We start from the raw sequence: 17,184 nt of genomic DNA on the forward strand, positions 1-17,184 counted from the left end.
AGCTAAGACAGACTGGGGATATTGCTGCCACTTGTTTCCTGGTCAGAACCCCCACACTGGTCACACTAGCAGCAAGAGCCGGGTGCTGTAGCAGAGCCTCACATGAGCTGTGCTCCTCACATCACGACTGCTCCTGGCTTCTGCATTTCTTTGCTTTTCAAATAATTCATGACTTCCTGTCTTTGACAGAATGAAAATCCTAGAACCCTGGAGGCAAGGGGATCTGGGAAATATAGTACCCCGGCATCCCGGGAAAGCAGCAATTAGTGGTGGTGGAAGATATAAAGAGGGAGAGAGGGCTGGGGATGTGGCTCGTGGGTAGAGTGCTTGCCTAGCTCACCTAGGGCGCTGGGTTCCATCCCCACACCCTCAAACACTGGGGGGGGGGGGGGGGGAGGGGGGGCCGAAGCAGTGGGGAGGGGAGAGAAAGCCCTGAAAGTCTAACACATCCAATTAAAAACCTTTATAAGTCAGGAATCCAGCTTTCTTAACTCATTCTTCCTGTGGAAAGCCCCTGCCCAGCCCATAGTCTGGTGTTTCTCAGTGATTTGTCCACAGACCAACTGCATACCACCCAAACCTATCAAAAAATATTCTCTGCAGGTGACCTTAGAGGGACTGTAAGTACATTTACTACCAAAACTAGTGGCTGTCCATGTTCCCTCTGAGAGGCTCTGCTTTTCTTTTGACTGTAAGGCTAAGATTTCAGAAGTGTGCTAGTCGCAAAGTCCCAGAACTCACTGAGCATGTCTGCCCACTCTGCCCTGCTCAGAGCAGCAGATGTGTGGTCAGCGTAAGGCGTGTGTGTGTGTGTGTGTGTGTGTGTGTGTGTGTGTAAAGCAGGAAGTGCTGGCTGCTTTCTCTCCCTTTGTCTAAAGAAAGACACAGTTCACAGTAAGGTTCCCCAGGCTGCCCAGTCACTCCCAATTCATAACCTCTGTGTAAATGACAAAGCACTCTATATACCAGCAGAGAAAAAAACAAATGCGCCGAGTTACAAATTAGATGTCATTAAAGGCCCAGAGATTATGGAAGAATTACGAAAAAAATATATCTTTAATTGTCCTGATGCCAATTAAAGCTGTTTTCACCTGGCCTCTTAACTGCCACCTGTTGGTCTCCTTTCAGTAGCTCAGGATTATGACTGATTTCTGTGACTTTCCTTAGTAAACAGCAAGAGTGCCCATTGTCTCTCCTGGCTGTTCATTTCTTCGTTTATTTTCATTTTGGGGGGTACTGGGGATTGAGCTCAGGGGCACTCAATGACTGCACCATATCCCCAGCCCTAGTTTGTATTTTATTTGTGTTATGGGCAGGTGTGTGCCACCATGCTCAACTGAACTAAGCATTTTGGAAGAAATCGATTGAAATAAATATTTGTCTGAACTTGTGCTTGGTTGCCACAAAGGTGAGTCACAACCCTCATGAGAAAGACCAAGCAGCAGGGAAACCGGCTCAATGGAAGAAGTGGGTCCTCAGATGTCCTTAACAGAACACATTTCCATCCCAATTGGTGAGCAACCGCTTCTGTTCTGAATAAGTTCTGTCTTCTTTCTATAACATGTAACATTTTAAAGTGTGTCATAATGTTTAGTCATAGAATAAGAAAATGTAGTGATCGCCAGTTTGCTATTTATGGTAGGAATATGAAAATATGAACCAGAGCACTCAGCGGTATTCCATCTTCTTCTTGAAAGCACTCCAGATGCGGGAACTCACACAAGAGATTTTATTTTTTAATTTTTCAATTGCATAAAAATTGACATTTAAAAAAAATTAAAATTTTTTTACAGACTGCATTTTGATTCATTGTATACAAATGGGGTCTAAGATTTTTCTTACTCCAATTAGAACAGCTATTATCAAGAACATAAAAATAGATGTTGGTGAGCATGTGGGCAAAAAGGCACACTCATACATTGCTGGTGGAGTTGCAGATTTGTGCAGTCACTCTGGAAAGCAGTGTGGAGGATCCTCAGAAAACTTGGAATGGACCCACCTTTCGACCTAGTTATCCCACTCATTGGTTTATACCTTAAAGGACTTAAAATCAGCATACTACAGTAACACAGCCACATCAATGTTTATAGCAGCTCAATTCATAATACCTAGATTGTGGAACCAACCTAGATGCCCTTCAACAGATGAATGGATAATGAAACTGTGGTATATATACAGAATGGAATATTATTCAGCCATAAAGAAGAATAATATTGTGGCATTTGCAAATAAATGTTTGGAGTTAGAGAATATCATGCTAAGTGAAATAAGCCAAACTCAAGAGAGTTTAATAAGCAGACAAACATAGAGTTACTGCCCTCAAGGGCAAGAGAGAAAGAAAGAGCACTGATAGCAGGGAACTACCCTTAAGTAGTGGAAGCCCACAGGCTAATTGGACCAATGACTAACAAGGAAGTTAACAATCTAGATTGAAAAATAGTGTGTGAGGAGGGGGCAGAATTGGGCTGCAGCCTTGTTCCTTTCACTTCTGTTCACTGTCTACAAAGTGGATAAATGACTCCCGTGGTCAGTGCATCATGATTGGCCTAGTGTAGTTGTAGTTATGCTTAAAATGCCCCAGAGGCACCTTTAGCCCACAGACACCAAACTTTGAGCAACTCTGTGTTTGCAGAGTCTCTGGGCCAACCGGTTGGAATCCACTCCAGTGGCCACAGCCTCGACCCTCCGTGCTTGTTTGTGAAGACTAATCTGTGTACCCTGCCGACTGCCCAGCCTCCCTGGGTGATTGCTTGTCCTCCTGTCCCGCCCCTCCCTGCCCCATCCCACCCCAGATCCTGATCCATCGATGCTGCTCAAGTTGTCCTTGAATTCACGGTCCTCCTGCCTCAGCCTTCTGATGGCTGGGATAGCAGGCGTGGCCAGGACCCCGCTTGACTGCACATTTTCCGAGCCTGATTCAATCAGCCTTCATGGCAGTTTTGTGAACTTTTAACATCTTTTCAGTCAGTGTTTTTTCTTAAACTGACCAACTTTCTCTTGTTTGTAGCGAGAACTCCAACCATGGTAGTTCTAATTCCAACTAAATTTCAAACTCATACCATGGTCTCTTTCAGGCAACCTGGCCCTGCCCACCTCCCAGGACTCATTTTCACAATGATCCTGTCAGGTAGCTATGTGTCTTTTTTTTTAAAATCATCTCCATTTTTCAGGGAAGGCATGAGACTTGTCTACCGTCTGCAACTGAAAGAAGGAAGAGCCAGTCTCAAATTAGTTTCTATTTCATTATTTTTAATACCCTTATGAAAAAAATTTGATATTCTTTCTGCCATAATGTACTTTACAGACATTAAATATTTAAAGACTACTGAAGTTTTAAAAAAGTAAAAGATCGCACCTTTTTCTTTGAAGTGAACACTTCTTAGCAAAATAACTAAGCACCAACTTCACTGTTCACAATGTCCATACAAACAATGCCCACTCTACAAGGGGCATATGCATTTTAGGACCTGCCCACTTATTAAAGTGAAGGTGCCTGTGAAAGAAGTGAATGGAGCTGGAAATGAGTGGCAGGATCGACTTGACTTGCTGATATGTTGGGTGATGAAAGAGGCATCAAGGCTGCACTCCCTGGGTCTGCCTGCTTCTTTTTTTTTTTTTTTTTTGTGCGGTGCTGGGGTTTGAACCCAGGGCCTATGTGCATGCGAGGCATGCACTCTACCAACTGAGCTATATCCCCAGCCCCTCTGCTTGCTTCTTCACAATAATTTGGAACTTTGTTTTGAATCACTGTTTGGCCTCCTGTTTTTTATTTATTTATTTTTTTTTTTCATGAAAGCAGATAAATTCTAGAGCTCACCAACTCTTAGTTCTGCCTTTTTGCTTCTAATTCTCGCCGGGTAGAAGAGAGGCCACTTGACATGCTTAATTGCCCAAACAGATACATGGAAGCTTTGAATTTAAGCAAGGGTATATTTTTGTCTGGTAATCTCAGATTTTTAATTGTGGCGATAGTATTGACTGCTTTTAAATTAAATTGTTCAATAAAATGCAGATACTGGTATTATGATTATATGGGAGAAAAAAGAAATTTTGATACATTTACAAAATTTAAAAATACATTTGAAGTACAGGTAACATGCCTAATTTTCTTATAGTACAACTCTTACCTAAAGATCAAAAGTGGACTCCTCAGGAGACTGAAGCAGGAGTATTGCAAGTTTGAGGCCAACTTGGTCAACTTAGACCCTGTTCCAAAATAAAAAGTCCTGGGGATATAGCTCAGTGGGAGAGTACTTGCAGAGTATGCACAAGGCCCTATATTCCATTCCTAGTATTGGAAGGGGGTGGGGGGTGGTGACACAAAAGTGGAACTATGCTGCGAAGTAGTGGAATTAATTTCACAATTATTTGATGAATTCACAGTACAAACTGTACCTCAGGAAAAATATAGTAAAACAAATTTTGATTCAGCAAATGAACACTGGTGAATAATCTGAATTACTTTTTATGATTGCTTACAGCTTGTTGAATTGAAACTCATAAAAAGAGTTCAGAAACATTCCCTTTGCTTTTGTTTTATTGAAGAAATTATAGAGAATTGATATGATTTTTCCTTTAAATGTTTGAAAGAATTCAGCAGTGAACCCATCTGGGCCTGATGCTGTTCTGGGAGGTTTTAAACTATTGACTCAATATAGACCTATTCAGATTAATTTTATTTCTTGCAGTGCTGGGGGTTGAATCTAGGGTCTCACAAATACCAGCTAAGCACTCTATCAGAGGGCCATATCCTCAGCTGACATCACCTATTATTTCTGTGAGTTTTGTATACTGGTGTACATTTAACTGATGTACTTTTAAATATATTACTTTTGAATTTCTTTTTGGAAAGTTTTAAACTATTGATTTAATATAAACTTTTTCAGATCGCTATTTTTTTTCCGGGTGCTAGGAATTGAGAGACATTTCAATTTCTGAAAAAGCAATGTGACCCCTCGTTCAATTTCTTCCGGTTAAGAAGCTGGTTGCAAAGCGGGCTTCAAAATCTTGCACTTTAGAATCAGTTTCAGTGGGAATGGCCTAGTAATTTATCTATCATCGGTTCATTCATATTCTTTAATAGACCTTCACTGAGTAACATGTATGTGCTAGGCTCTGAGGACTGGGTCAGGAGCTGGGAAGTGCAGAGGTAAGGACCTCTACTCTCTGGGCGAGCTTACATTCTAGAAAAGGAGACTGACAGTAAGTAAATCAGAAAGGCAAATTATGAGAAATATGTGGGTGATTGTTGAGTGGAAGAGGGGGAGAGGTAGAACTTCACCATAAAGAAATTGGGAAATGCCTCTCTGAGCAGAAGAGTTTGGTCATAATGTGAATGAGAACTGAAGATAGAGCAAGGGTCTTGGCTGGTTGTGGTTGCACAGCAGTGGTTTGCAAGATCTTCACAATGAAATTGTTGGGTCCCCCCACCACACACACTAAATTGCAAGGGAATGCTTTGAAAGTTTTTAATTAAGGAACTAGGAATTTAAACACACTACCCCTCTAACTGGTATGGAGTAACTTTTTATTTTTATTTTTTTTTTTGCGGTGCTGGGGATTGAACCCAGGGCCTTGTGCTTGCAGGCAAGCACTCTACCGACTGAGCTATCTCCCCAGCCCCCCATTTACAGTTTTAACACTTGTAGCTTCCTTCCCCACAAACAATATTTGGGGAGTTCTTTTTTTTTTTTTTTTTTTTTTGTGGTGCTGGGGATTCAATGTGGTACTGAACCCAAGGGCACTTTACCCACTGAGCTACAACCCCAACCCTTTTTATTTACTATGTATTTTAAGATAAAGTCTCCTTAAGTTGCCTAGGTTGACTTCAAACTCATGATCCTCCTTGCCTCAGCCTCCAGAGTCCCTGGTATTATAAGCATTTGTCACCATGACTACCTAAGTTTTACTATTTTTAAGTTTGGCATAAATTGAATCCTACTGTATGTATTCCTCTGAGATTTGCTCCTTTAATTCTATCTTTTAACAAGGTATTGATTCATTCATTTACTTTCAAATTAGAACAGTCCTTGTATGATAGTCTTTGATACTTTCTAGTTGTCATGAATAAGATGTTAGAACATTATCCAAAATGTCACCTTATGCTTACATGCAACATTTTTTTCTAGGGGATATGTGAGAAATTCCCTTTTCTCCATGTCTTTGCTGGCACTTGTTTGACAAATGTCCTCATTTTGGCCAATCAAGAATAAAGTTATCTCACTTTGGTTTAAGATTGTATTTCTATGCCCATTCATGAGGTTGGACATTTTTTCATATGCTTTCCTATCACTTGTGTTTAATCTTCTGTGAATGGCTGTCCATGCCTTTTGCCCATTTTTCTATTAGATTGCCTCTTCTCAATTCACAAGCACTATTTTTTCTATGAGGGGGCTATCTCTTTAGAAGATTAGCAAGGCATAGCATTGTGACAGTAAGGTAGACACAAATGTAAATCTACTCTTTAAGAGTAATTTTAATTCACACAACTATGTAACCACCACCTAGATTAAAAAAGAACAGAATTTTGCTAAGCTCTCCATTTGCCCCTTCCTTATCACAATACCCTTATTTCCTGAGTTATCATTCTGACTTTTGTGGTACTTATATTTCACTACTTTTTAGAAAGTTTTATCAGATGAGAATCATTCTGAACAATATATTTTAGTATTGCCTGCTTTTGAATGTTATAAAAATGGATTCACAGTATATATTCTTTTGTCTTTGGTTTCTCATACTCACCATTATGTTTCTGATTCATGTTGTTTCACGTACCAATAATTTGTAAGTTATTGTTGCTTTATAGTATTTCATTGTTGTTTAGTAGTTTGTGATTTTCCCTCCTCTGGTACTGGAGACTGAACCCAGGGGTGCTTTAACCCTGGGCCACATCCCCAGTCCTTTTTATTTTTTATTTTGAGACAAAGTCTCACTATATTGCAGAAGCTGACCTTGAACTTGCAATTCCTCTGCCATAGCTTCCCTGGCCAGTTACCAGAGTTTCAGGCCTGCATCAGGCTTATTTAGTCGGTTTTTTTTTTTTTTTTGGTCCTGGGGATTGAACCCAGGGATGCCTTATCACTATTTTACTCAGCATTTTCACTGCTGTAACTAGAAGACCTGACAAGAATAATTTTAGGAAAAAAAGTTTATTTGAAGGCTCATGGTTTCAGAGGTCTCAGTCCATAGACAGCTGGCTTCACTCTTCAGGGCGGGAAGTGAGGCAGAATGTCATGGTGGGAGAGTGTGGCAGAGGAAGGTGGCTCAGGTCATGGCCAGGAAGCAGATAGACTGAATCCACTCATCAGGGACAAAATATATACTCCAAAGGTACTTCCTTAATGATCCACCTCTTTCAGCCACATCCCACCTGCCTTCAGTTACCTTAATCCCTACTAGGGGATTAATTCATGTTTTAAGGCTTCATAACCCAATCATTTCACCTCTAAGCCGTCTTGCATTGTCTCACACATGAGCTTTGGGGAGACACCTCACATTCAAACCATAGCAACCACTAAGCCACATCCCCAGTCCTTTTTATTTTATTTTACTTTATTTTTGGTACTGGGGATTGAACTCAGGGGCACCTAACCACTGAGTCATATCCCCAGACCTTTTATTGTATTTTATTTAGAGACAGGGTCTCTGTGTTGCTTAGGGCCTCGCTAAGTTTCTAAGACTGATTTTGAACTCATGATACTCCTGCCTTATCCTCCTGAGCTGCTGCGATTGCAGGCATTCACCATGTCTGGCTTTAATTTTTTGAGACAGGGTCTCCCTAAATTGCTGAGGACCTTGCTAAATTGCTGAGGCTGCCCTCTAACTTGGAATTCTCCTGTCTCAGCCTCCAGAATTAATAGGGTTATAGGTGTGCACCACCACACCCAGTTTGTTTGGTAGATGCTGTATAGTGTATCACAATTGAGTTAGGTACTGCTGATGGACGCATGGCCAGTTTCCAGATTTTTGTTCTTGAGAACAATACTGCTTAGAACATTCCTGTAATGTCTCTGAATACACTCGAGCAAGATTTTCACATATACATGCATATACATATATGTATATATGTACACTATATATTTTATATAATTGATAACATAAAATTAATATATTATGTAAATACATAATGTATATTATATATACATAACATATATGTGTAATATATATATATTCCACACACAAAGGAGTGGAATTATTGAAATACATATACTCCAACTGTACTAATTAATCCCAACTTACTTCCCAAAATGGGTATGCCAGTTTACATTCTGACCAGCAGTATTTGTGAATTCCCAATAGTCCACCAACAACTGCTACTGTCAGAGTTTCTAATTTTTGCCAATCTAGTGAGAAGTTTTAAACCAATCAATTAAAATGAATCTCTATGGCTTTCATGAGAACTCCTGATTAGTAATGACCTTGAGCATCTTACATGTTTATTGGTCTTTGGGATTTCATTTTTAAAGCATCAGTTCAGTTATATACCCATTTTCGACTGGGTTGTCTTTTTCTTTAGTTCTTACATATTCTGGATTGTAGTTTGTGTCCATTGAAATGGCTTACAAATATCTTCTCCTGCTCTGTGGCTTATGATTTTCTCTCTTATGATGTATTTTGAAGGTTCGATTTTTCTTTTCCAGTTTACTTTAGTCAGATCAAATTTTTCTGATTAATGAGTTTCGTAGCACATATTCCTACCCACAGGTTATGAAAATATTCCAGTTCGTTATTTTCCAAAAGTTCTGCTTTGATTGTTCATATTTAGGTCTTTGACTCGCTTGAATTTTGTGTGCGCGGCATGGGATGAGTACAGTTCATTTTCTTTCCCACTCCTGATTGTTTCCTCCCTCTCTGCAGCGCCTCTGTCCGTACAGGAGTCTGTTACTCATTTCAGAAAGATCGATATTTTGCTACAGTTGTTACTTAACGTCTGTAATGTTCTTAAGTGTCTTGTGTTAAGGTTTTCATCACTGCGTAAAAAAACACCATTTTAACTGGTGAGCATTTAAGTTAGAAAAAAAATTGCTCGCCAACTAACCTAAGGGCTACGAGCCAGGATCACTTCCACCAAAGGTTCGCTGCTACGCCCGCCCGCGCACTCCTTGCCCCTCCTAGGGCGCAATACGCAGGCGCAGGCGCACCCGACCAGGGCTCCCGCCCTGCACAATGAAATGCGCCTGCGTCGGGGAGACGCTCCGCCCTGTTCCCGGCGCTGTATAAAACCTCGCGCTTCTCCTCGCGAGAGACTTCGTGCTCATGCTCGCTGCAGGGGTCGGAGGTCAGGGCGAGCGTCTCGGGGGCCGAAGGAGGAAGATGGCGGTGGAATCGCGCGTTACCCAGGAGGAAATTAAGAAAGAGCCAGAGAAGCCAATTGACCGCGAAAAGGTGAGGACCCCGATTCTGTGGGTTAAAGGAAGAAGTGGGGTGGGTCCGGCAAGGCAAGGAGACGCGGCCTGTGTGCGGGAGAAGGCGGTGTTTTTGCTCCGGGGGCAGCCGGGAGGCCGCAACGCCTCCCGTCTCTGGATTCACTTGGCTTCTGTGTTAACTTATGTTCTTCCTTTTCCTTTTTCCCCAAGACATGCCCGCTGCTGTTGCGAGTCTTCACCACCAATAACGGCCGTCACCACCGAATGGATGAGTTCTCCCGCGGAAACGTACCCTCCAGCGAGCTGCAGATTTATACTTGGTGAGCTCTGCGGTGGCAGGGTCAGGAAACCTCTGTCGCCGACCTGCAGCTTGTCTTTGCAAGAACAGAATTTTAATACAAATTTCTCATTTCCACATGGCGCCCTTAGGCGTGGTTCTCAGAGGTTTTTGTTATAAGGTAGAAGGGGATTTGCTCATCTTGTAACGCTTTTATAATTAATGTTGAAACTTTGAGCCTGGTAAGAATTGACAGAATATTGCTATCACCATTGTGGCTGCCTGGTACAAAAACGATGTTTAGATCATTAAAATGCGATAGCATCCTCGAGAGATTCAGCCGAATAATGGTACTGAGAAAGCATGGTAAGGTGGAAGTGATGTTGAGTGATATTTGTTATGCTCAAAAAGTATTTCCGTTTAATAGCACCAAAAATATGTCACCACTGAAAACCGAGTGATTTCTGCCCTGAAGCTTAGCGGAAAAACTTTGGGTGTGTTTAGTGAAGACTGGCATCCAAATGTTTTATATCATTATACCTCTCCTGTGCCCTACTCCAGACTAGGACTCTACCATAAGCCCGTAATTGGTGCTTGATCTGTACAGTTGGTATGATTAACATTCACATTGTTGCGCATCAACCATTTCTGAAACGTTTTCATCCCAGCAGAAGGTGTATCCATTAAGCATTAACTTTGTTACCTCTTCCCCCAGCTCCTGGTATCCTCTGATCTTTCCATATTTTATCTACTCATCTGTTGGTGAATATTCAGTCTTTGTTTGCAGTTGTGAATGATGCTACTTTAGAACATTGGTGTATAAATATGTGCTTGCCTTCCTATTTTCTGTCCTTTTACATTTATACCTAGGAGTGCATTGTTTGGTCATGTGGTAACTTTAATTTTTTGAGCTACCACTAAACTCTTTTTTTTACAGCAGTTGTACAATTTAATTCCCAAAAAAGGTGTGCGTTTTTTGGGTTTTTTAGCGATAAGCCCAGTATTACAACCTAATCCTTTGAAGATTGGGACTTTGTCTTTTTTGGAAGAGCATGTTAAATTTATGTAGTATTAACGATTCTTTCACATCTGTGTCAATTCAAGGGTAAAAGTTCTAGGAAAGTTGATATAACAGAGAATTATTCAGTAATGGCTTATTGAAAACTTGTTTTCCAAGATTAAATTTTTTCCAACAAATAAGATTTCCAGTTTTCAAAGTACTGTGTTCAGTGTATTGGAGGAGAATGTCATTCCTCTTTTCTCTGTGGGAAATTGGTTCTAGGACACCCATGGATACCCAAATCCTAAGATGTTCAAGTTCTTTATACAAAATACCATTGTGTTTGCATAAAAGCTCCACATATTCTCTGGCATACTTTAAATCATCTTTAGATTTTATAATACATAGTAAAATTTAAATGTTGTGTAAATAGTTATTTATACCATGTTGTTCAAGGGCTAATGATGAAAAAGTAAGTCTATACATGTTCAGTACAGGACCAAAGTATTTTTCTGAATATTTTCAGTTCATAGTTGGTTGAACTGTGAATGTGGAACCCACAGATAAGAAGGTCTGATCATAAAGTAGGCAGTCCTAAGACAAGGTAAGGAGAAAGTAGTAGAAGATCATCCCACCACAGACAGTGCTATGTAGAGTTTAAGGAACAAGCCAAACACCACAGAATTGGTATATTCCTGTCCTTGGGTACCCATTAAACAGGTAAAGAGGTTTACTGCAAATAATTGGCTTATGTGACTGTGGGGGCTGGGTAGGCCTCTGGGTCATTAATTTTTAGGACAGGCCCTCTCCAAAAGGAAAGGCACTGAACCTTTGAGTATGAACATGAGCTGACGTTGGTCTCCATAGCTAGAATTTCTTTGGGGCAGCTGCAAGTTTACTCTTAAGGCCTTTCTACTGATTGAATCAGGCCTGCCCAGGTTATATAGGTCAGTCTCCCCAATCTGAAGTCAACTAGTTACAGCCTTTAATCACATCTACAGAATATCTCATAGCAACTCATAAATTGGAATTTGGTTGAGTAACTGGGGCTATAGGTTTGCCAAGTTGGCCCATAATACTGAGCCTCACAGTCACCCAGCGAAGACTAAGCCCCAAGGGAGTACTTCTTACATTCTCTCTCTTTGTCTTCAAACTTTAGTAGTCAGAAAGCAATATTTGGCACTTCAGTTGTTTGAGAAGATAGTCCATGGAGGGTGGAAAGCTGTTAGTTCACGTTGTCAGAAGTGGTAAAAGTTGTGAACTAAATTCCCCAAGTTGATTATGAGCACTATGACAGTATGGAAAACGTTTTAGAAAGGAAAAAGAGTCCTTTCTGATATATATCACTAGTATATACTGTATTCAAGTCATTGATACAGAATAACATCCAAATATCAGGTTAAAAAGTCACCCCCAAGACAGGAATATCAAGTCTGATCTTAGAGTTTATGCTGTGGGAGTTCACTGGGGACAAAGTTAAAATGACCAGGGTTAATTACAATTGCAGAATAGAATATGAACTCAAAAAAGAATACAGAATTATATAAGAGGCAGGATAACAGTGAATCTTTATCTGAAGTTTTACTGACTGCTTCAATTTGACTTTATTTTCTTCTGGTAAAGTAAAATTAAACAATTTTTATTAAAATCATAATATTTATAGCATGAATTATATTTTTGTATTGTCTCAGCATTAACATATGCTTGATACCTTGATTGGTGAGATTTGGGATATAATTTATTACATACCTGTATATGGCTTTTTCTCTGCTTTAAACATTGGGCACATATCAGGTTGGGAAAGGCAGTCATGTGTAGCTTCTCCCTTGCATGACTGCCTAGTGTGGCCTTCTTTGGAAAAAATAAACTTTGAAACACAGACGGGTTGGAGGCAACATATACAGGGTTAAATAATGAGAGGTCGAAATCAAGCAACAATGGCAGGATGGAGAAAAGTAGAGGTTGATCTGTATTTAGGTAGAAACATCTAAATACAGGAACAGGGTGGGAAGAATTGAACAAACTCAGGATGATGACCTGGCATCTAAATGGGTGATGGTTCTGGGTGGGTTTTTTGTTTTGTTTTGTTGTACTTAACACTGAGCCACATCCCAGCCCTTTTATGTATTTTATTTAGACACAGGGTCTCGCTGAGTCCTTGGGCCTCACTAGGTTGCTTTGAACTCACAATTCTCCTGCCTCAGCCTTTTGTGTCTCTGGGATTATAGGTGTATGCCACCATGCCTGGCAGATGATGGTATTTTTGATAGGAATATCAGAGAAAGGGTGTAAAAATTTTGGGGAGAAGACTGTTGAGTTCTGTTATGGGGGGTATTGAGAAAGATTTGGGAGCAGTAGAAAATGGAAGATGACGTGGTCGTCAGTATAGGTAAAGCCAGTGCTTTGATGCAGTGATTTTAGAGTACAGAGGTAAAATAATGAACCGTTTGATTTGATTTCCCTTCTTGATGCTGTACGTTATAGTTCTCATTCTTCACAAGTGCCTAGTGTCCTTTTGCCATTTTCTAGCATTCTCCTGGCAGGATTGTTTCAGATTCCAAGCTGTCCACTTCATTTTTCCACTTGTCATGAAAGAAAACTATAAAAATGTATACTGGGTGGGTTTTATCTCTAAGATGCATATATATAAAGGTTTTTTTCAGATTGTGCCATATTAGCTCAGGAGATTATATTAAGTTCTGAGTTCAAATATTTGCAGGGTAAGAATCTATATTATGAACGGATCCAATGATTTGTCTTGAAAATTTCATAGGCTCTAAGATTGTTGTAAAATCATAAGATTCCATCCAAGAAGGAAAAAACACTACACTTTTTTATGAAAATGCTTCCTTAGTACATTGATTCCAAGATGCTTTCCAGTTTGAGATTCTAAATGTGGAAGAGTACATGTCTTAGAAATAATGAAATAAAATTATTTTGCGTATATGAATTAATTTGGAGTAGCTGCCTTTAGAGAGATAAATCACGGAACCATAAGATGTTATGTAGCAATAGAACCTCTGAAATCCCTTTTAGTACTTATTTATTTATTGTGCCAGGGATCAAACCCAGGACTTCATGATTGTTAGGCAAATGCTCTACCACTGAGCTACATCTCTAGCCCTAAGTGTCTGGCTTTAATTCATTAGAAATTCCAACATTGAGCTAGTACAGGTAGTATTTGGAAGCAGAGTGTTTTTACCTGCTTTACAATTAAACTTTAATATAAGACGTTGGTATTTTCTAACATAAGTCACAATTTGGACACCTGTAATAACTCATTGTCATTATCCTTGTTCCATTATTACTAATATATGTACTTGTCTTTTTTAAAAAAATTTCAGGATGGATGCAACTTTGAAAGAACTGACTAGTTTAGTAAAAGAAGTCTACCCAGAAGCTAGAAAGAAAGGAACACACTTCAATTTTGCAATTGTTTTTATGGATCTTAAAAGACCTGGCTATCGGTAAGTAACTACTCACTTTTAATTCTTGTAATCTCTTTGGCTTTGGCATGTTTTAATTGATAGGGATAATTCCTTTAATGAAGTCTCTTCACTGTTATAGGAGGGGGTGTATTTGTTTTTTTTTTTTTTTTAAACATTAATCATTTTTTATTATTTTTATGTTATCTAATACCTGGTTGAGCTTAATATAGTACTTTAATTTTTGAACTGTTAAAAGATAGAGTAAATTAACTTCCATGTGTTTTGTAGTGCATACTCAATTAATTTATGGTCCAGTAACAGTTGATTTCCTTTCCTGCAGAGTTAAGGAGATTGGCAGCACCATGTCTGGCAGAAAGGGAACTGACGATTCCATGACCTTGCAGTCGCAGAAGTTCCAAATAGGCGATTATTTGGACATAGCGATTACTCCTCCAAATCGGGCACCACCTCCTTCAGGGCGTATGAGACCATATTAAATTTTATTTACTATCTCTTGAATTTATTTTTCAGCCAGTTATGTAAAATAAACATACTCTTTCCTCCCCTGATTTTTGCCATTAAGCCTTTAAATTCTAAGCAAATTGTAATGCATCTATTTAGGAGTTAGATTTGGATGTAGTATGAGTATGAATATTAATAGAAAGTCTGTATGTTTCACGCCTCTGTAAAATATGAAGAAAAGTGCTCTTAGCGTTCTGTGTAAAACTTGTTAAATATATGTGTACAATCAGTCTGAGTGTGAAAGTCAATGGAGGCATGGGAATAGGTTTTCATCTTTTATATGAAGTTTATACAAAGTAGTGCAGGTGGGTATTTTAAGTCCCAAAGGTGCAGAGCAAAAATACCATGAGATTGTATGAAATTGAGCATAAATTTGTGATGTAGCCTACAGTATGCAGTTAGAAAAAGGGCCTGTGACAGTGAGGCAGCAGAGGTTTTTGGGAATGGTATGAGCTGAAGCAAGTTGAAGGAATTGTGTTGGAAGACATGGCCTGCCTTGGTTTGGTGCAAAAACAGGTTAGAGAACAGTGCCATGGTAAGAACTTTTATGCTTTAAAATGGGGGCTAGGACATTTTGAAGGCAGAAACTAATACCGAAGAAATAAGGGTTAGAACTTAGGGTAAGGGTAGGAAGATTAAAGATCTGAAGAATGGAAGAAGGGACAAAAAAGGAATCTTGCATATCCTGTTATGTGCTGGGGACTAGTGTGTGTGTGATTTGAGAGGCATTATAGCACAGTGATTAAGACTATATTAAATTTTAATTGCATTTAAATTCTGATTGTACCAGTAGCTCTGAAACCTTGGATGAATTAACTTGAATCAAGTCTGTTTTTTTGGTGGTTAATGGAGACACTAGTCTCTAGGATTGTGAAAGTTAAAAAGACCTAGGATAGTGCTTGTAGATAAGAAACAATAAATACTGGTTATTAGCCAGAAAGTGGGATTTAGTTAAAACTGGAACCTTGTCTTAATGCAGTGTTACTTGCATTTTGAAGTTTATAAACAGTGTGACAATATGTAGAAAGCCTATTTTTAGTCTGACAGTAGAAAATTGAAATCCCCAAGTGAAAAAAGTGCTAAAAACATGCTAGTGGGCTGGGGAGATAGCTTGGTTGGTAAAGTGCTTGCCTTACAAGCACAGGGCCCTGCGTTCGATCCCCAGCACCGCCAAAAAAAAAAAAAAGCTAGTAGTCCCAGTTAAGTGAGTTTTATCTTGTGCATACAAAACAGTCATTTAAAATCTGATGACTCTGTGGAATTGGTGTCCTTGTTAGTGAGTCCACAGTTGCAGATGAACCTGGAACCTTGATCTTAGTAGTTCTTAGATGCTGTATTTTATTCCAAACCCTTAGCTTATTCTTTTAACCTAGATGGACCTGAGTTCCTAACTTTTTGGAATAGCCACAATTACCTTCCTGTTTGGGGGTCAGGGGGGTATATGATTTACTGTATAGATCCAAAGGGTGGGAACCACAGTAAGGACCTTCAGAAGCCAATTTTTCATATGGTATGGTATCTTACCTTACAAGGAGTTTCTTGTTAATTCCATATTATTCTCTTACTAGTTTAAAATAAAGTGGTTTAGCTGGTTTGTCCAATTCTATCCTGTTGGTTCCAACATGAAATTTTTTCCTTTAAAGATTTCAGTTTCCACCAAAAGTATAAAGTTCAAGAATACCTAGTGAGTTTGTTGTTGACTATGTAATAGGAAGAATTAAGACTTGGTCCTTGTTTTCCTTTGACTTTGCTAAGAAAGTATGGCTTTAAGTAATAACTGAGCTATTTTCTCAGAAGTGGTCACTATAACAGCATCTTTCTCAGTGCTTTAGTGTCTTCCCTATCTGCCTCAATCGCTTATAGGTTTTTAGAGTTGAAATTTTTCCTTTAGATCACATGAGTTACAGTACATGACATCACCCATGTCTTTTCAGTCTTAGTGTCTAAAACTGGAATGGTTATGCCCATACTCATTGACTCAGGAGATGTTTCAGACAGAGATCAGTTGTGTGTGTGCATGCATGTGCATGTGAGGGGCACGTATGAGTGGGGAGAGAAAAAGCTATTAAACTGTTAGGCCATGTTTAAAAAATTTAAACTCTCGTTATTCTTTAATAAAGAGCCAAACTCAGCTTACCTTTTTCTTTTTTGTTTTTTGGGTACCAGGGGTTGAACTCAGGGGCACTCAACATTGAGCCACATCCCTGGCCCTATTTGTATTTTATTTGGAGAAAGGGTCTCACTAAGTTGCTGAGACTAGGTTTGAACTCATGATCCTCCTACCTCAGCCTTCCAAGCTGCTGGGATTGCAGGCGTGCGCCACTGCCCCCAGCCATCTTACCTGTTGCTGTTCAATCAAAACACAAATTCCAAATTTGGTTTTTGTGAAACTGAGAAGGGAACACTCTAAAACCAAGCTAAGGAACAACTTTAACCAGGTTGATGTCTACTTGAACATCTCAGAAGTGAGCAATATGTATGGGCCTAGGTAGCCAACAACAATTTAGTTCAAACATGTTTCAAGAAATGTGTTCTTTCATGGTTTCCTTTATCCTCAATTCTTTTTGTCTTCCACTCACACTTTTTAGAGTG

The 17,184-nt window shown here is 39.4% G+C and overlaps 1 protein-coding gene across 2 annotated transcripts; it reads left to right on the top strand.

Annotated features, from left to right (window-relative positions):
• Nucleotides 1-1,443: 1,443 nt before the first annotated feature.
• SAP18 (Sin3A associated protein 18) lies at nt 1,444-14,639 on the top strand (the record flags this gene model as incomplete). 2 transcript variants are annotated; one of them, XM_079138883.1, is made up of 5 exons in its annotated part: nt 1,444-1,513; nt 9,269-9,384; nt 9,576-9,685; nt 13,987-14,109; nt 14,411-14,639. In XM_079138883.1, 5 exons carry the CDS (start codon nt 1,459-1,461, stop codon nt 14,565-14,567), a joined length of 561 nt encoding a protein of 186 aa, XP_078995009.1. In that variant the 3' UTR covers nt 14,568-14,639. The 2 variants fall into 2 exon arrangements, with proteins under 2 accessions (XP_078995009.1, XP_078995010.1); XM_079138884.1 differs by lacking the exon at nt 1,444-1,513 and having other exon boundaries at nt 9,256-9,384.
• Between the last annotated feature and the right edge of the window lie 2,545 nt (nt 14,640-17,184).

The sequence above is a fragment of the Sciurus vulgaris genome (genome assembly GCF_902686455.1).
Source record: "Sciurus vulgaris genome assembly, chromosome: 4".
Lineage (NCBI taxonomy): Eukaryota > Metazoa > Chordata > Mammalia > Rodentia > Sciuridae > Sciurus > Sciurus vulgaris.